A 20208-nucleotide genomic window follows, 5' to 3' on the forward strand; every position below is an offset into this window, starting at 1 on the left:
CTGATTTACACCCTTAAATAAACGTACATTTTATCTGTGCAATAATGCAATGTAATTTCAAAATGATCAAACCCATTAATACTGATTTAACCATCATATAAAAAATGTTTTTATATCATCATCATTAAAACAAATAGGCTACTGTTCCCCTTGAATCCAACATAGAGCCATGTTTTACAGGTGTAGTCAGTGTATTCTGTCTTCTGACCGCTGGATGTCGCTGCTAAGCTGCTGTCTGTCTGCCTGCAGGTTGGAGCTGTCCACGGTGCTGAATTGTGTCCCGAGACCTCAAAGGGAACAGGCTATATTTTTTGTTTGAAAATGGTGCTAGAGATGAAGACTTTTCCATGTCAGTTTTGCGATCATGAAGTGATCTGCCATGGGATTAGATTTATGCAGTCTCAGAGAATTCATGTCATGATGAATAATTCACTGCCATTCATCTAATCGTGAAAAAGACTTAGTGCATATTAGAATTATGTGTATAAGAAGCATCAGTCTTATTGTGTCACCACAATACCACTTAATGGCTTTAATAATTAATTGATTTTACTTGTTTCCAATATAATAACATTTAAACGTGAAATTATTTTTCTAGATGTAGACGCTTTTCTTATTATTGTCTATTTCCTCATGCATGGGCTGTTCACTGGCTGCACACAGAGAATAATTCAACTTTCGTATTCCAGTATGAATCAATAGATGGCGCTATCGGTAAACGCACCACAACTAAAGAGCTGCTCATAAAGGCTAATGAGAAGAGAGAGTCCGTCAGTGCTCCGTCCACTCGGAGTAATTCAAGAACTCAGCTCTCCGTTTCCAAGACAGTCAACCGTATCAGCGATACAGTGAAAGCCGATTAAAGGACAGTCTTCAAATAGTTTTTTTCCCCCTTGTTTGTTCCTCTGCAGAATCGGACTAACCGAGCCGCCGCTGCAGGACGCACCGGCGAGGTGCCAGCTGAAGTTGTTCACAGCTCAGCACGGGCAGCAGTCGGGGCTGGGAAGTTGCTCCCTCCATCGCACCCTCATCCAATCTTAGGGACTCTGGCTGAAAGTTATGCTTCTGACGCTGGTTGTAGCACAGACTTGCACAATGATAAGGAGACCCGGAGCTTTCTACGTGTGTGGAAAATGATCGCAACCAGCAGCGACCTTTCCATTATGGTGAGGAGATGTCTTCTCACTTTCAAACCATTCAGGTAAGAACATGCTCCTTCCGATCTGACGCCGGTTGAAACCATTTTAGTGTTCACTTACATTCAAAATGATGACAGCAGACTTACATTGTACTTCTCTACACTGTTTTACTTTTTACTTTTTATTATTATTATTGCTGCAACATCATGAAAAATTTGATCAAAATGAATACAGCAAAAACTGCTAAACTGTCGCAGTGTAAACATTTTTTGTAGAACATATTAGATGGGGTTCCTACATAGGAATACCGTGATGGTCGTTTCCCTTAGTGGAACAAGTCTTCCAAGCTCAGAGCATTGATTTTAATTGGAACAACTGGATACAGGCTGTACAACAATTGCTTATGCAGCTAAAAGTTTCACCACCAGCAGCTGGAGAAACAGTGAAAGGAAATCAAGCAGCTACAAACTCATTAAAAAGTTTCAAGTTTGACCTGATAGCTCAAGGACTCATTAGCATTAAGGAATTAGTCATCACAAGGGCAGCGATGGTGTCCATGCTAGCACAGGCAGTCAGTCTTTCAGGCGTAAGGTTCCCTGATGTTTTACAGCTTTCTGAGTGAACGTAACAGTGCATGTCCTGCCAGGGCTCCAGACCTGATTTAACATGCCAGTGAGCAACTCACATGCTCATACTGCACTTGAGTGGCTGGCACAGTTAGAAGAGGTCTCACCTTAGAATTATACGTACAATACTCGTGTTTCCTCACAAAGCACACATGCTTCCTTGCACAGCAACCATTACTGCACATTTTGGATAGTAATGCATCCCTATCACTCACTCAGGCTCTAGCTGAGTGACTGCAGCCTTTCTGCTGTCAGTTTTCTGCCTTAAACATTCAAGAAAGAGAGCTGAGGTCTGCAGAAGTGTGACAATCTGTCTCGCAGTTCCACTCCATGAAAAGCTTGTTTCCAAACATTTCCTAACATTTTCTAAGCATGGCATTTGGTGTTTGTTTAAGAGCTGGAGAGCTGGAGAAATGTTTGCTGTGTGTTTACTGTTCTCTCCAAAGCGCAGCCATTCACCTGTAATTTAATGCTTTTATTTTGGATGTTTTGCTCACTGAGCACATCGTGATGTAGAAAACCCACCCATGTTATGGTTCATTTGAGATGACACAGTCAAGCGACTACACAGTTCTTTTCTGTGAGTTGATTAATACAATATGAACTGAAAAATATTGTATGTCCACGCTCGATAGAGCTTCACACAGACTTTGAGGGATGTTATCTCAAAGAGCTTGATGTGAAGTCAATTCTCTTGTGCCTATACTGTGATATTTCCTCCTCTACTTTCTTGTCCTCCTCTGTTCTTTTTACTCTTTTTCTTTCTGTCTCACAAGCTTTAACCCTGTCTCTTGCTCTTTTATCACTTATTTATCCTTTTGTTTCTGTCCCTCTCATGCAGGATCTTTGTGGTGGGGATTGGCTTCTTCAGCCTGTGCTTTCTAATGACCTCTCTCGGGGGCCAGCTCTCGGCCAAGCGACCCGGAGATTCCCCCTTCACCGTTCGAGCAGAAGGTAAGCCTGTGGTTGCACGTCAGTGCTGCTTGGTAGCCTGTGACTACAGTGGCTGTGCCCTGCGCTGGTAATGAACAGGCTGGAAACATGCTGAGAGCTCTGTGGGGCTTCCTTGATTGCCGCCAGCGGGCTGACAGACCTGCTCACTTTGCTCATCAGGAGTGCGTCAGAGGGTGCTGTCGCCTGCAGAGGCTGCTCTCTTCTCTCATCTACACCTCCATCTTTTTTTTTACACCTACTTTCATCTCTGCTCAGTGCCCACATGACCTTGTTCTGACCTGCATAAACTAATTTTTCTTGTAGTAGGCTACTAGTAGTTCAAATTTGTGGAAGCTGTTGGGATTTTATGTTGCAGTTTTGTGCATATTTATATGTTGGTTATGTTGACCCTGTATACACACTACCGGTCAAAACACCCAGTTAGAACACCCCCATTTCTTCAAGTTTTTTTATTTTTTTTATTTCAGCTGCTCAAGTGCAGTGAATAACATTAACTGGTCCAAAGGTAAGTGGTAAACTGTCCAAGGTAATAAAAACAACAAGGTCACCAAAACTGAAAAGTTCCCGCAGCAAAGGAAGTAAATGAATCCTTGAAAGTTAATCCAAACAACTCCTATAGGTGATGACTTACTTGTACTGTTTGTACAAAGCCAGTGTTGGAACAAATTGTGTTACTACACTCTTTGATGCATTATTAGGACAATACTGTACTGCAGAAAGTAGTACTGTAAATTGCTAACTGCATAGTGAGAAAACGGTAACAATGGAAGACAGACTGGTTGGTCAGGGTTCATCCTACAGCAAGATAATGACCCAAAACATTAGAAGAAAAGAACCAGACAATGACTTCACATGATGGAACAGACTCCAGACTTAAACCCCATGGAGCTGGTTTGGGATGAACTGGAAGATGAAAGCAAAGCAGAAGTTTATCTTTTATCTTATTTTTTTTTAATCTTTAATATTTACACTGAGACATTGCACTATGTAATTGACTCAGCAACAACTGGAAAAATTGAGGTGTTGTAACACTTTTGACAGCAAGTGTAGGCGAATGTGTTGATATAACAAGGATTAATCTGGCAGAGAAGTCCAATTGAAAATACTAATACTACTAATAATAAACCTGCGCTTGAGATGTTGATGGTAATGTGATCAGGGGAGAGTACTGCATCTGTTTCTCTGGTATGCTGTATGGTTCAGCGTGATGTTTATCACAAAGCACAACTGATCATGTGTTGGTGTCTCTTTAAGAACAAGCTGATTGACAAATTTAGATAAAAATCTTATCTTTAAAAATTTCAAATGTCGGTTCAGGAATAGCAGCACTGACCAAATCAAAGCTATGCCCGAAAGAAATCAACTTTTTTTCAGAGCCACTATCCCTAGAGAAACTTATCTTTCTCAACACGTTTTCTGTGTTTGCGCAATGTGCCTCTGCATATCAACCACTACAGCACAATCTATGTGGGAGAGTTGGTGTTAGCTTTTGGACTATTGTCTCTCACCTTTTTTTTATCGCTGCCTGACACAATGTTGACACTGTGTGTCATCCTTTGTGACTGATACCAGCTGGCACGGGAGAAAGCAAAGCGTCTATCTATCATAAACCATCCAAGGACACCAGTTGTTTGTAGTTTGTATTTGTAAAATATTACACTGATCTCAATTTATTTCTATTCAAATGAGGCAACAGTAATCGTTTCATCCCTGTTGAATCATGCAGTCTGTTTCTGAGCCAATCAGTAAACAGCATGACACCCTGTGGTTGGTTGTTTGTTTGTGTGAGATGTAAAGATACTGTTGCGTTGAATGATTGTACTCAGTTATTAAAAGCTTTAATATTGACTCATATTCGGAGCGCATCCTTGGGAAAATCAGTGTAATTCTTGAACTGTAGTGATGCAGAAAATGTTGTAGTGAGGTGCATCAGGTGTCATCATCGGAGACAATTTCAAGGATCTCACTCATTTATGAAGTAGTATATGCAAAGCTGGTTCAGGGTAAGGGGGGAGATTGGGGGGAGGGGGGGTAGAAGACAGGAGAGCTGTCTGATTAATTAACCACTCACAGGCTGCAGTCAAGGGAGGGCATCCAGCCTCTAGCTCATTAAACCCTGCAATACCGCCAAACAGGGAGAGTCAGGCTATGTAAATTCTTGTCCACTGTGTGCTTGTGTACACGTGCATGTTTGGGAATGAGGATTAGCGGCACGGGGAGTTAGCATAATGAATGAGCCGGGGTGAATTGTTCAGTGGAGCAGCACCTTGATAGTGTTTAGCACACACACCCATCCAGCTAATGCTGCTGGACACTGTGATAATTGCAAACATGCACCTGCACCTGCATTGTCCCCCTTTACACTGACATGTGTGCATCATGCATCCGTGCAGAAAATGTGACAAAAATCACATACAAGCAGTAGAGGCACCTTAAAACTCACAGTATTTTCAATCCAAAACAGTAAATAAAATGGCCAGGCTGTGCTGACAGCAACCGCTACCCTTTCTTTTACTCACCTTGTGAATGGCAACAACTACCTGAAGAGCAAATGCCGTGAGGAAAAATGTGTAATTATTGTCCTGCTACCTTCTGTTTCTCTCTCCCTTCTCTGCTTTTCTGTCTCCCTCCTCCCCTTGCTCTCTCTGTCTCTCTCACTACTTTTTGTATTATTTTGGTCAAAAACCTAACCTAAGATGCACCAAGCCTGCCAAACGTTCTTTTCAGATGCTTTTCAGTCAAAAATAGGCTCCATTTTCTGCATAGTTATAGATTCCTGTGTACTGTGTATCATGTAATGTTGCTCTGCTTGACATTTGAAAGCCAGAGACCCAGAATAACAGAATTGCATTTGGACACCAAGCTATATCCAGATTTAATGTGCATGCATTTCCTTCATTACTTTCCTTTGAAGGTACAAGAAACTAATGATGTGGAAAAGAAGTAAGAGGGGGGACAGAGGGGCACTATTTCTAGTGGAGTGGGAAGCATGAAAGGCGGAGGCGTTTGATCCTAGATATCTTAAAGGCTCCAGAGGTGTACTGTAGCTTTCTAATAAGCTGTTTGAAGACCACCTTCACAGGGTGTCCTTTTACCACAGGGGTCTGAGTGCAGCTTAGTCACAAAGGAGGAAATAGGCCTAGGATACTTTCAGGTTTTAGCCTGGTCAGAGCAAGACTAAATGGTTCAGATGTAAAGGTTCGCTATTCCTACCTGCAAGCCCCATTACCCATCATTCTCTAAGTGCTGGAAAATATGTTTTGCTGCAGGCAACCGGAGTGTTGCGTCTCTCAATGAAGGCAGACATTTTCTTAAATCTTTATGCATGTATTAGACCCCTTACATTTACCCCTTTATATTTGCTGTGCTGAATGCATGCTGCCAAAAAATATGTTTGAACTGCTCTTAAATGAATAATAAAGCAACTACTTACACTTTGTTGGCTGCAACATTGAAAGTTTTCAGGGTTAAATCTAAAAGAAAACCTGCCTTTTCCACACAGTTTTAATCCCTCACTGAGTCAGAGCATCAGGTGTGCGAGGAGCATCGTGCTCAACATCCAGTTCGCTGTGATCCTTTCACAGACACTGACGGAACTTTTTTATTTCATGGCTCAGCAATCTTCACTACGTGATGCATGAAAATGAGTCTTTCCTGACATCGCTCATAGTAAGGGTGTGGTATTTGCAGGTTTATCAAAAGCTGTGAATTCAAGTACTTGGTTTGAATAAAAAATGGGATAAGTAATCTGCTTGAAATAGAAGTGCTCTCTCTCCACTGTGTGTAGATGTTATGAATAAAATAAAACTGACCTTTGCTGCTGATGGAACTTCACCTGTAGTTAAGAATAACTGGAAATGAATGTGCGGCGGACTGCCTGGCTGTATGCCTGACAAAGGAGAGGTGTGAATAAAAGATGAATGCTCATTGTTCACCCTTTCGTTAGCTTCTGTCAACTGGTGCAAAGACCAGTGATTTGCTTGGCTTTTGATTTGCTTTTTGTGTATGTGTGATGTGTGTAGAAGTGCTGGTGTAGACCGTGCAGTATTAGTAGATTAAATTGTCTCCTGGGGGAAGCAGTTGGAAAGGAAGCACTACAGTTTTGTTTGCAACTGTGTCTGTAAATTAGGTCGTGTAACATTATTACCTTTAGTAAAGAGTGTTGCCGTGAAGCATGTGCATGCAGTTGGACATATCGGTGCTCATATATGCTGAACATACAGAAACAGGATAGCTTTCAAAGTCATGAATGCACAAGCAACATTGCTACTAATTTAGTGACAAGATCTTGTGCTGTAATATTATATAGAGGAGAATGAATATGATAGGCTGCTTGATTTCAGCCTCATTTGGAGCATGTGTTTTGTTGATCAGGCACTGTTGGCTCTGTAGGATGAGCTGCAAACTGGGTCAGGAAGTTCACTTCCAGACTTCGGTTAGGTAGCATTTTCTATTCTTGTTGTTTCTTTTGCACTCACACAAGACTTTTCTGTGTGAAAACAGGAAATATGTTTATGCAAATGCTCATCATATTTTTATGGCTCGGCACAATCTGAGTAGTGAAAGGATAAAAGAGAATAAAACTACTAAAGTCCCATTCTGGAAAAAGGTTGTATGCTGTGACATAAACACTTATGCGTTGCAGGGTAAACTGAGAGCTGATTGTTTGACTGGAAAAAACAAACTCCACACACTAAATGACGGTATGGTTTATCACTGTGGGGAATTGATAAAAAATGTTGGTCTACATCTGCATAGTGTGGGGAAGAGGGGAGATAGCCAAAGGAAGACACGGAATCAGGTTTTAATTGAAGCCACGGAAAGCCACGTTTTTGATGAAATAAATAAATAAATAGTGCAGGTAGTTTCCCCTTTTTCCAGGCTGTCAGGCACAATAAGATGCCGGAGCCACACAGTGGATAGGTCGCAGAGGTTTTCTGCTCTAATAGCTCCTGGCAGCTTCCCCAAAGGTGACAAAAAGAAAAGAGAAACTCAATCTCAATCAGCCTTTTCTGTAATGAATATTTGAATTAGGAGTGAGGAGACAGGCAGAGGGTTAGCTGTGCATGTGTGAAGGTAAAAGAGTTCAGAGCAGGAGAGAATATATGAATAGGTCCTGGTGACAGATGAGATGGAGAGGTCTGACCCCGGGCTCCTTCACTAAGAACACTAGGCAGCCAGCATGCATATCAGGGATGACAGCATTTATTTATTTAGCTTTCAATGGCCCCAGTGGGGAGGAGAAAGAATCGCTGCATATAAATCAAACATGACACACAGCTACAATCAATAGCTTTGTTGATGCATAAATTACCAAATGTCAAAACACTGTATTTCCATTTTAGAAAGCTCAATGTAAAATAAGGTTTTATACAAGGTGTTATAGAGCTCTAGTTTATCTCTGACTTGATTCTGTTTATGTTTACATTGCTGCCAAGATATCTTATCAACATTCAGCCTGTGGTAGGGAAAAAGGAAGAATTAAGAAAAATGTAGTTTAATCTACAGTAAATCATCAATAAGATTATTTCAATAGTGTTCAGTTTATATAATCCACCTGCATACCGTTCTAATGACCATATATTGATACCATACCTTCCACATACCAGTGACGCTCAACACCTGCATTACACCTGAGCCACCAACTGAAATGTGTTTTATGTGTTTTATGAGTCTTCACAAGTTACATCTCAAAATATGTGATAACACATTGGCAGTGACAGCTCTCTGCAGCATATCATTTTTGGGCTTCTTCTCTCAAAGAGGTCTTTGTGTTACTTTTGGTGTGAGATCTTCATGTTCTTGTTAAGTTGGTCATTCCGTTGCACTTCTTTACCTGATCTCCTTGCATTTATTGAATGGAGTACTCTGTATTTACACCAAGGTCTCGTACTGCACTGAAGCTTTGGTGAAGTCCATCACTTGTAAGTTGTTTTGGATAAAAGTGTCCGCTAAATGAGTAAATGTAAATGTAATTTCATGTCTGCTTGCCAAAATAATGCGTGTGGCAGTTTTGCACAGTGGTAGAATCTAATTAAGTATACAAACTCAACTGTAATTTGTATAATTTTGACTTTTGTACTGAGTATATCCACTTGGTGCGAATTTATATTTCTACTCCACTTTCAGAGGCAAATATTATTCCTTTTTACTCCGCTACTTTTACCTCACAGCGATAATTCCATAGCTGCCTTACAGATTCAGATGTTACATACAAAACATATGATCAGTTTATAAAAAATGATGCATTGTGACGGATTAAGTCATTCAAAAGTCTGCAGAGCAGTTCAAATTAGCTCAACCTTGACCAGCTACAACAATAAAGTACTGTTTACACTTTAATACATCCGTATTAGTAGTAATGATCCACTAATATAATAATAATGTAACACTGAAAGAGCCTATTCAGCTTAATGAGTACTTTGACTTTGAATTTTTTAATTAATTTTGCCGATAATACTAATTTTGAATTTAACTTGTAATTGAATATTTTCATCTTGTGCTTTTTGTGCTTATTTAAGTATATATTTTGAATACTTCTTCTACCATTGGTTTTGCATGCATGTGAGTGCCAAACTATATGTCAGTCTGTGTCGTTTGCTGATAACTTTCCTAGCAAATACTGCTACATTGTCCCTATTTAAAGAAAAGCTAAGTTACTCATACTCAGCATAAGGAAACAAATCATTTTATGCACCTTCAGTTTAACTGATTTTACTTTGTGCAAAGATTATATATGTATATCATCTGATTATTAGAGGAGCTAGTGGTAGAATTAGCCCAGTGTAGTGAGAGACCATGCTCAGAGCCTCCCTGTGAGATAATGTCGAGCAGTGTCTAAATCCACACACTGCATGAGAGCCGAGGTACTGAGATGCACTGTCACTCTTTTAAAGCCTCCCAGATGGCTGCATGTTTGAAGGCAACAACAATTAGATATCACGCAAAGAGGGTGGATTGTATGATTTGTCAGTCCTACTTTTTGTCAAGCTTGAAGAGACTTAAGGTGGATTATTGGTCATGCATGCACCAGGCTGTCCTTGCAAATCTGTTCTCTATAAATTGAATACCACTATTTAAACATCCAAATCATAGCCTTCAACTGAGGGACTCTCTGGTTTTGACATTGAAGTTGATCTGTGAATTCAGTTTTGAGAGGCCATATCTAAATGAACCATCAACAGACCTGATCAATAAAAGCACCACCACCTCTCCCTGTTTGACTTCAGACACTCATAGCCGTTCACATCCTGGACATATAAACAGATAATTGGCTCAGATCAAGGGTCTTTGGAAATGCCTGAAGGATGAGCTTTATATGCCAGCAGACGTTCAGCGGGGAACTTTTGAAGCTTAAGAAAATACTAATCTTTCAGTCGTGTAAAACTCTTCGGCTGCAGTGGCTCAGTAAAACAGGGTGAGGACATAAAAGCAAGACTTGCAGACAGAATTTTATTTAGCCTTCATTTAACCAGAAAGACCCGCCCAAGATAGCACAGCCAATTATATATAGAATAGAGCATATCAAAAACAGACAAGGAACAGAACGGGTTTGGTAAAAGTGAAGTGAACGAAGGTCAATGATAAGAGCGCTGTTCGCCAACAAAAGAGGGCAGTGGGCCCAGATGCTAAGACTAGAATGGCACAATGGACTCTCTTGTGGAGAACTACAGCTAGCGGTCTGGTTCGTTCAGCACTTTGTGGAGCTGATGAGAGAATTAGGGGCAGGTGTGAAGGTATGGACTTCAGGTGATGGAGAAAGGCGGGGACAAACTGAGGACAAGTGGTGAACAGAAAGGGGAATGGCAGGGTCTGAAATGACAGGAGGGTTACTGGCTTTCAGTCAAACAAGAGGTAAAAAGCTGTGGCCTTGATATAGGGAGACTGGTGTGGAAGTAGTCAATGAAAACCACTGTTTTGATGTCGACCAAGCAACAACAAGTGTTTTTCACAGTTGAAATTGTGTTTGAGGGACAGTAGCTGTATTCAGTGTTCATTTCTTCATTCTCATCAACAATCTTCAGTGCTGAAATTTGAGTAGCCTGTTGAGGCAGAAATGTTTTCTGCCTGGCCATGCACATAGCCAGTGAGTCTCTATGGGAAGCTGTTTATAGCTGGCTGCCCAGTGTTTCACTGTGGACACAGAAAGCTACAGTACAAATGGTGATCTAATTGGAATTTGTTCATAACATCGATTGTGCTGTGGCTCTTCCGAAATTGAGTCGTTAAATGAGATTAGCTGCTGCTAAATCCGCCCTTGATTAACCAGCAGATGATGAATGACAGAAGGCTCTACATTAGCACATAGATACTATCAACTCCTGGTACACACCTCTGTCGACACGCTGGACTGTCCACTGGAAAAAAACACAGGAGCCAATGTTTCCCAAGAGGCAGCAAGAGTAAAAGCTAGCCTGATGAACAGTTGATTGTAAACACATATAGGGCTCAGTTCTAAAAATGTACTGTGTAGGAAGGGTGTTTGGTCGCAGTAATGGTGATTTATGAGCACAATGTGTGCAAGGAGCATTACAGTGAAGAAATGTGAGTTCTTCTTCCCACACTTTAGCCCAGAGGCTTTGTTTAGATTTACTGCAGAGAGTACACCACAGCTGATAGAGGGTCCTCTGAACTGAAAATATTCTTCTTCATGAGCCCCTAGTCTTTTCTTCTCCACAAAAATCCTGACAAATAAATACACATTAGGATGGTAAAATAATTCTTTATTAAGGATTTTTCACTCGATTTTGGTTCTCGCTAGATGGACCTGCATACAACAGGTTTTGGATAGTTTGGACAGCACAGAAATAAGTTACCCTGCAGTGCTTTACTCCTTAATGGAATGGAAATTCATTTAGTCTCTTTCTTTCTGTCTGTGGAAGGAAAACTTGTTGTCTAACTGCTGAATTATTCAAAAGGAAGATTGTCTTCAGGCCATTTTGACTGAAGATATTCTGGAAATGACTGGAACTGTATTAAGACAAAGAAGAAAATATTTACAGGCAATAAAGGAAAGAGATTTGGGGAAATATCTGGGCTTTCCCTAATACAATTCGCTTGTAAGCTGAAGTCTACCTGCAATTTTCTTTTTTGTAATTCTTGATCCTGTTGCTAAGTGCTCCCTTGCTTTTTTTATATTTCAACAACAAATATACACACAGACCTCTCTCTCCTTCTTTTATTTACTGGTGATTTGATAAAAAAAATTTCTGTGAAAGGTGACTTTTGCCGGGGCAGTGATATATGAACTCTGGCAGGGGAAGTGAGCCTGCACACATTGCAGTTTCTAAAGGCTAATGCAATTGATGAGAGAACACTGAGAGGTGAGGCTTTATTTTCACTCGCAGTCACCAAGAACAATATAAGGCTGTTATTGGTTTCTACTGTTTTTCTCGGGGGTTCAGACCACAAGTTCACTCCCAAGTTCCGAGAATGGAATTATTTATCTTCATTCTTTGAATTTTCTTCATCAAAAACGACTTAAGACCTTCTGCCTGAGGCAACAAGCTAATTGTGTTTTCTTAGCAGCAAAGGCGCATGTGAAGCCTTTGGTGATTGTGAATTCTGATGCTGTTACAGGTTAATAATTACACTCTGCATTGAGTGTAGACTTTAGTGTGATCAAAGAAAACAGCACGGGGTCAGGACCTCGACACAGTGGCAGTGCAGTCTGAGACCTGCTTTGACCTTATTGTCTGTAGCTGCAGGCTGGTTAATTGACTGGGTGTTTGTTAACAGCATCATTCCAGTTCACCACCAGTCAGGTCGTTAACAATTTGAGCCCAAGCAGGAAGACAGAAACCAATACTGTCAGGCTAATTTGCCCATCCCTGTGTTTTGCAGCAGCGCTGTTTCTCGGTGAGCTGCTGGTTTAATAATGAACAAACGAAAATAGAAACTAGACTGAAGTGATGTTTTAAAGGAAACCAACAGTAAAATGGAACATGAAATAAATGTGGCCTTCACGTTCTACATTGGTGCAGTCAAACTGTTAGCAGGTACATTATTTCCGAGACGATGATTTACTGTACTGTTGTTTTGCTCCTGTGACCTTTTTTCCTACATTATATAAAGCTAAATGTTGTTATATAAAAAGTGACCATATAGAAAGACATTGTTTCATGCCATAAAAATGTCAAAGTCATGAACTTATTCATTATCTTTGCTAGCTCGTCTATTTATCCTCACTCTTTTTACCATCTGCTATATTTGCAACATAAATTGCGTACATTAACTGTCTGTCTCTGTGTTTTTTTAGTACTTGGCGGCCAAGAGTCTCGTGGGGTGCTGAGAAAAATCAGCGACATGCTGGAAGTCATTATGAAGAGGATGGACACTCTGTCTAAACTGGGTAACACTACAGACACCCACAGGCTGGATGAGCTCAGCTCTGCACTGGACAGGTACAGCACTGACTTGCTGGTTGCTTGTATTTTAAAGAAAAATTTTCCCTTTGTAGATTATTGGTCCAACAGCATTGGTTTAGTAGAAGACAGGGTTTATGCAAAAGGTCTAGGTTCCAGGATGATTGAAGGATGTTTCAGTTTTGCTTGTGCAACAAAACTATTTCTCTAGTGTTCGAGCTAGTTGCTGTGGTGTTTTCAGTAGTGATCGAAAGGTGTTTAAAAAGGCTGGGAAGGAACAGCAGCTCAAAGCTGTCAAGGTTGTACTTGAGGTGAGCCGCAAAATATTCTGTCCAGCTCAACCCGTGTGCCAAAGGTGAATTTCATTGGCACAGTAATGGTGAGATAAAAACATGGAAGTTGAAGTGGACCTGAGAGATACAGAGTGAAGAAAGGAAGAAGGCCAAGTATGGAGCCCTGGGGCATCCCAGTAGAGCAGGCATACGCAGTGAAAAGAGCCTCGTGTCGTGGAAGCCTGGTGTTAAAGATGATATGTGTTGGAACAAACTCCATCCCTCTCCCTGGGCAGCTGGAGAAAATGAAAGAGACTGTCACTTATGAAAAAAGAAAAAAAAAGGAAGAGCAGGGGTCTTGCTGGACAAGTTGAAGCTGCCTGCACAGAGTTGTGTGTGTGTGTGCTCCATGGTTTCCATGGCAACAGACCTTTTCTCATGCCAGCACCTGCTCAGAGTTTGAGGAGAGGATGCTCCCTCCTGTTTCTGCCTTTACTGTCTGTTTCCCTCCTGGATACCACCTCCCTCTTCCTCACAGCCAGGAAATATCTTCTCTGAAATCCACTTCAATAGAGTCTGCACTCTAGCACACAATAATATAACCACCTCTCAGAATATTTTGTAGCTATCTTAGCAATTTTACAATACTGCTGGCCACTATGTGTTTGTTTCTGACTGCAAATAATGACAGAAGAGATGACTTGACCTGACAAAGTGCTTTTCAGATGCCTGGGGAAAAATATTTATTGTACTCTGGCAAAAACTCTGCATATCATTATTTTTACCTTTGATATTACACTTACGGAATTAATTTTCTCTATAAAATGCCCTGTGGATACACTCTGTCATATAGTTCTAACAGTCATTTAATTGGCCTCTCAGGGACTAAACTGGAAATGTTACAGTGACAAAGGCCAAATAGTTTTTAAACCAACTTGGTGGTATAAATGTATCTAATGCTGAAATGTCCTGGCTTCGGTTTACCTCACTCAGGTGATTAAAAAAAACTATGCATGGCTCAGGGTTGACCCGGAGATTAGTGGGAGATCTTCAGGAAGGAAAAACTTTGGCCACCTGATACAATGTTTAAGAAGTAATTAGGTTGTCCTCTTGCTCTTCAACAGCTGATAGCCTCTCCTGGGTCAGTGTCCCAGTAGTGTAAATATGGGATGGTTCTGTGTAAGAAAACAACACTGTCTGCACAACTGAAAGCTTTTGTGCCACTGTATAATAAGTATTGGTCTGTGTGTGTACTTCACTGTATTGTGTGCCAGTGTGACTGTGTAATTAGCAATTAATTTATGCTGACCTGCCGATCTACAGGGTACAAGAAAAGGTTTGGCCACCACTTGCCTCCTGGGCACTGCATGGAAAAAGGAAACTGGGGTTTAGGATTATGTTAAGTTATGCATATAAGCAGTTAGATTTGTTTTCCCTTGGCAAACACACAGAAATGCATGCTGCCTCAATGAAATCAGACTTTTACTGCTTGATCTGCATCTGGCCCAGAACCACTGTTCCATTAGTTTTTCTGAGTTTCCTGAGTTTACATATTCAGAGCTGTTTAACGAGCAATATAAATTCCAGAAATACTACTACACAACAAGAGAGCTCGTTAAAATAAGTCATTTAAGTGTTTGTTTTCATGTAAAACAGGCCGAGGTCAGCAGTTCCATCGATTCATAATGGTTGATTATAACATAGACATGATGTGCAAGTTTGAGGTTAAAATTTACATTTTTTATCTTTTGTTGTTGCATGTCAGATGTTATTCAGTAGGTTGGATTATGTGTAGAGTTGTGTAGAGACAAGAATAATGCTGCAAAGGACTTCACCAATTTAATGGGATCCACCAGCAACTACAGACATTAAGTATTTAGAAGCTTTCCTCTTGCAAAATACTCTCTGCAAAATAAAACTAAAACACGTACAAAGCATACAGTGTGAAAATAAACTAAACTTCCCCTCTGAACACTAAACGTTTACTTAATTGTATATGGAGACTGTACGTGATATATTATCATATACAGTATACACCAATAAAATATATATACTGTATATATAACTATATCTATAGTTTATGTTCAAAAGTAACAAAGTAAAAAGTAGTAGTCTCCACTCAGTAACAAGAAATGTACACCTCTAGGTTCTAGTTCTTTTTGTCAGTCAATGGAAAAGTAATCATCATCATCAGTTGTCCAGACTGTTGTTTGGACAAACAAAGCAATTTCAGGACATCATATGGGGCTCTGGGAAATGGTAATGGACATTTTTCACTATTTCCTGACACAAAGTAATTGACACATCAATTGACAATCAGAATAATTGTTAGCTTAGGCAAGCGCTGCTTTTTTAGATTGACAGAAAATTTAATTTGGACAATTGCTTAATTGTTTAAATTATGTTTTAAGCAAAGGCTGTAAAATTTCACTGGCTGTGAATATTTTCTGGTTTTCTTAGTCTTCTATGACAGGAAACCTAATATCCTTAGGCTTTAGAGTGTTGGTCAGACAAAGATGATGTTTAAGGACATCACCTTGGCATATACTGTGGGCATTTCATAGATGAAACAATTAATCAAGTACTTGAGAAATCATCTTTTGATTAGTTGCAGCCCTACAGTATTTGTGGCACTACTAGCTTCCTAAAGACAGACACTGCACACACAGTAGATATCTGACAATTCAAGTCAACCTGACTTTTAAGCAGATTTTTTTTCTTTAGGATACCAGTAGAAATATATATATATATATATATATATATATCATAATTTTTTTTTCTCAAGAATATTTATAATTGATTGCATAAATCCATTAACCATTAATGGAGGTAGTTGTGGTGCATTCCAAAGGTGCTGAAGCAAATGCTAAAACATTTGCCCTCTTTCCTTTGACGGTTCATTTTTACCCAGAGAGATCAAATTTAGAAAGATGTATTTTCTCCTTTGGTGTTTGCACCTTGTAGAACAGTTAATGTGTCATGGTCTTGTTTCTGGTAAGAATGCACAGTAGCAGGTCTTAGAAAATGTTTTTATAAACATAAAGCTCTAGAGTGAAATGAAACTTTTAGTGAGACTGGGACTAAACAAAGGTTCAGATAATTTGCTGTTGCTCCATTTCTCTTTGACATGGTAGACATTTCCAAAATCTCTTGGAGCTGTAACCCTGCACTATAATGTATATTGCAAACCTCCTCCTCCTCTTTTTACCCTCTCTATGTTTCATTCCTCCATATCTGCCTCTCCATTGTAAATATAGCTTCCTGATGGTTTTGCCAAAAGCTTTTAGGTCACAGAGGTCAAGTGCAGTGAAACACATTTGCCAACAATCTAATTGACTTTTGTTTTTATTTCCCCCTAGGATGCGCTTTAATATGCTGAGTCACTTTTTTTATCTGAACAAATAAATTATCTGTCAATGTTTAAAAGCTTTTTCGATTTCACGCCTCAAGTTGTAGACAATTAGCATTTTTATCCCACTATTTCACACTCAGAACAAAGGATGGGAAAACAACAAATACTGCTGGATGGAAGGAGGCTATAAAAGAAATACTGTCCTCTTTCATTTGAAGACGCCTGATTGCAGTTTATAGAGAATTCAGGTCAACAACAAGATAGTTGTTGTTGGAATATTTTTGGATATTCTCCTTCACTTTGTGTGTGTGTGTGTGTGTGTGTGTGTGTGTGTGTGTGTGTGTGTGTGTGGCGTGCACAATCAGGATTCAGCCTATAGGGCTAGTGGAGCGCATCCAGGCCATAGCCCAGAACATGTCTGACATGGCAGTGAGGGTGGAGCAGATCCTGCAGCGCAGCATGGCTAGCAACAGAGGTATGATATTAAAACACACGCATGCACACACACACTCAGTGCCCAGTCACATACCTGGAGAATACCAAATATAGCTGTAGCCCTTTAGACAATCCCCTCCGTCCATTTCAAATCCATCCAATCTAAAAACACTTTCCCACTCTGCCCACATAAGACCGACTGTCAAGCCTGAATCCAGTCAAACACTTGAATGCACAATTTCTATGTGTAACATGCTCTTGCTGGTTGATCATATAGAACATGACAGACATTATTCACGGCACATTACGTGTCCAAATAGCAAGCCGCTGTTGTGTGTCAGGGTGGAAGAGCTGTTGTGCGCCACAGCACAGTGCTCAATTGTTGCTGCCATGTCATAACCACACAACTGCAGGATGTTGAAAGCACAGTGATGAATTACTGCCTAGTTAATGGGATCGGCGTCTGTCAGCTTTCTTTATTAGCTTTCACTCTCAATTTCTTTATTGGGCACAGAATAGAAACTGGACAGCACAATTTAATTTACAATTCAATTCCTCATTCCTGTATCCACTACGTTGCACTTTATGACTGAAAGCAGTTCAACTCACTGTCTCATTAAAATTTGTGAGATAATTTGTCTGTTGTCATAATGTCTGATATCATTTAAATGAGGCCGCTCTGAACCTGGCTAAGTTTTGACAGTGGCAGGCAGTAGCACCTTTCATCGTGAGAGGTCCGCCGTTATCATGCTAATCAGACAGAATGGATAGCAATTATTTGTCTGTGATTGTGCTCTTCGACGCTTGGCAGGATGCTGTTGGAGAAGCTGCAACTACTCCTTTAATTAGGCTCACTAGCGCTGGGCTTCAAGGGGAAGAAATGAAGGGAGAGGAAAGAGAGAGGAGAGGCAGAGAAAAAAGGAAGCGGGGAGAGAGTCAACTGAGCAGCAGAAAGATACAGGAAAAATGAGAAGAGAAGTAAGGGAGTTGGGGGGGGTAGGATTTTTATGAATCACACTAATACAATCTATCTATAGTAAATCCAGCATTTTGGTTGAAACAGATAATTTATCTGTTCATCCCAAAGGTAAGAGGATATATCCTCTAATGCCAAGTCAAACACTTAATGCCCAAGGCAAACACTGCAGACTAGATCAATCAATATTAACCAGTTAGTCTTATGACCAACTTGAAGGTCCATGGGGAGTGATGCTTCTATCTATTTATATCTATCAATTTTATGTTGCTGGGTTTTATGTTGCTAACTTAAATCTTACATAAAATCTGATGTACTGATAGAATTTCTAGGTAATGGAAAGATAATTAACAGTATTTATGACAGAAATACAAACCGGGCGCTTTATTTTCCTCGCCCAAAGATGTAAAGACAAAGTAAATATACAGTATAGGATATACCTTGCCAGCATGTTTTTCTCACCTTCATCTTTGTGTGTGACTTTTGTCTCTATGCACTGTGAAAAAAGACCCAGTGTTTTTTTTTTTTGTGCCAGTGTCTGATATGTGTGGTCTTTTGTCAAAATGTGTGTGTGTGTGTGTGTGTGTGTGTGTGTGTGTGTTAAAGCTTTGATAAATACCCTGCATTTTTCTTTTCTTCAGGTAGGGACGGAACATTAGGACAATGTGAGATTCCTAAAGATCCCCGTTATCCAGACTGTCCCAGCAAGATGGATGTAAGTCTTCATATCTCACTTAAGTCCAAACAGTTTCACAGACAGAACAAACATCCCCTTGTCCTCTGTTGGTGACTCACCTTGGTGCAACATGAATTTTATATAATAAGATAAGAGGATGTTTAAAGGCTCCTTGTGGAGAACTGGGTTTTCTGAGTAAAAAAAATTATATTGGGTGACAGCAAAGAAAAGCAGGACACTGAAAAACAAACAAAAACAAAATATGGTTTTATAAACAAACTGTATATAGATACATTATATGAATTATGGATTCAAAATAGCAGCAGTAGCAACAAGCAGTGTGTACAACATGAGCAATAAACTGTACAGTGTGCTTCTTTCTATTAATTGCCTAAAGAAATGCAAGGAAAGCTCATGATTTGAAGACAAAATGTGTGAAAAATATGTACATTTTGTTCAGTATTCAAAAACTGTAGCTAAGAGGTGTGTATGAGGTGTCTATGTATATAGCAATGTTTCCCCCAGGATTGTTTTTCAGCAGCGGCCCAGGCGGTGCCTTCTGTGAAGTGTACTGCTCTTTGTTTAAGTACAGGAGCATACCTATGACACAAGCGCATTCGTGCATGCACACTTTTAAGTTGTGGCTCGCTTCAAAGGTTATGTAACCGCTGTTCCTAATGTGGTAAGTTTACACACATAAGTCAACTGTAACTGACAACATGATTAAATCTTAGTCTTACTAAACAAATAATTTCATCAAGTTGACAATACTACAAGCAAGCCTTTATTTCCAGCAGCATTGTGGATGCAGCACAAGCTGTCCAAGTTTAATAGGTTGTCTTTGTTATTTTTCTTTGCAAATGCATCACACATAAAGAAACCGTCAAAAGAGTGACTGATGAATGAAAGGATGTTTTTTTCTTCCTTCTCATAGTTAATGATAGCTAGGCAGCAAAAATAATTTCACTCGCTGTGTCTCTCAAAGGCTACTGGCAGCTACTGGCAACTTTTAAGGTGAAATGTTTTCTTGTGTGTTAGTCAATGCATTATTTGATGTTGGAAATCAATCAATACACCTTCAATGTCAATATGACAACTTTGATCATTCCATTAGTTTTTATGGACTCTCTTGCATGATGTATACTTTAGTGATGATTGGAAATATTCTATCTCCTCACTGGAGAAAAATCGTGACAAAGGTCAGTCCGCTGCCCAAATACTCAAGTCAGAGAAGTGAACCCAGTCGTGGCACATGTACGTTGCGAGAGCTCATGTGCAACCCGAATGACAGGCACACAGCAGGCCGATAGAGAGACTGACTGGTTTAATTACAACTTCATGACATTGCAGTAGTGGCAATCACTTTGGTAAAAGTATTATATGGGAAACACTGTACGGAGGTAGCATATGTATA

The 20208-nt window shown here is 40.0% G+C and overlaps 1 protein-coding gene across 1 annotated transcript in view; it reads left to right on the forward strand.

Moving 5' to 3' along the window:
• The first annotated feature begins 854 nt into the window (after positions 1-854).
• Positions 855-20208, forward strand: part of mgat5b (alpha-1,6-mannosylglycoprotein 6-beta-N-acetylglucosaminyltransferase B) — a 55191-nt gene continuing 35837 nt past the window's right edge. The window contains exons 1-5 of the mRNA XM_087171421.1: positions 855-1201; positions 2607-2719; positions 12978-13122; positions 17073-17182; positions 18760-18833. Of these exons, the coding sequence (XP_087027547.1) occupies positions 1134-1201; positions 2607-2719; positions 12978-13122; positions 17073-17182; positions 18760-18833 (510 nt within the window). The 5' untranslated portion in view covers positions 855-1133. The remainder of the gene's footprint in view (positions 1202-2606; positions 2720-12977; positions 13123-17072; positions 17183-18759; positions 18834-20208) is intronic.

Source organism: Seriola lalandi, unplaced genomic scaffold, assembly GCF_002814215.2.
Source record: "Seriola lalandi dorsalis isolate HSWRI2012SDOR001 ecotype SW California unplaced genomic scaffold, Sedor1 jcf7180002054997, whole genome shotgun sequence".
Taxonomy (NCBI): domain Eukaryota; kingdom Metazoa; phylum Chordata; class Actinopteri; order Carangiformes; family Carangidae; genus Seriola; species Seriola lalandi.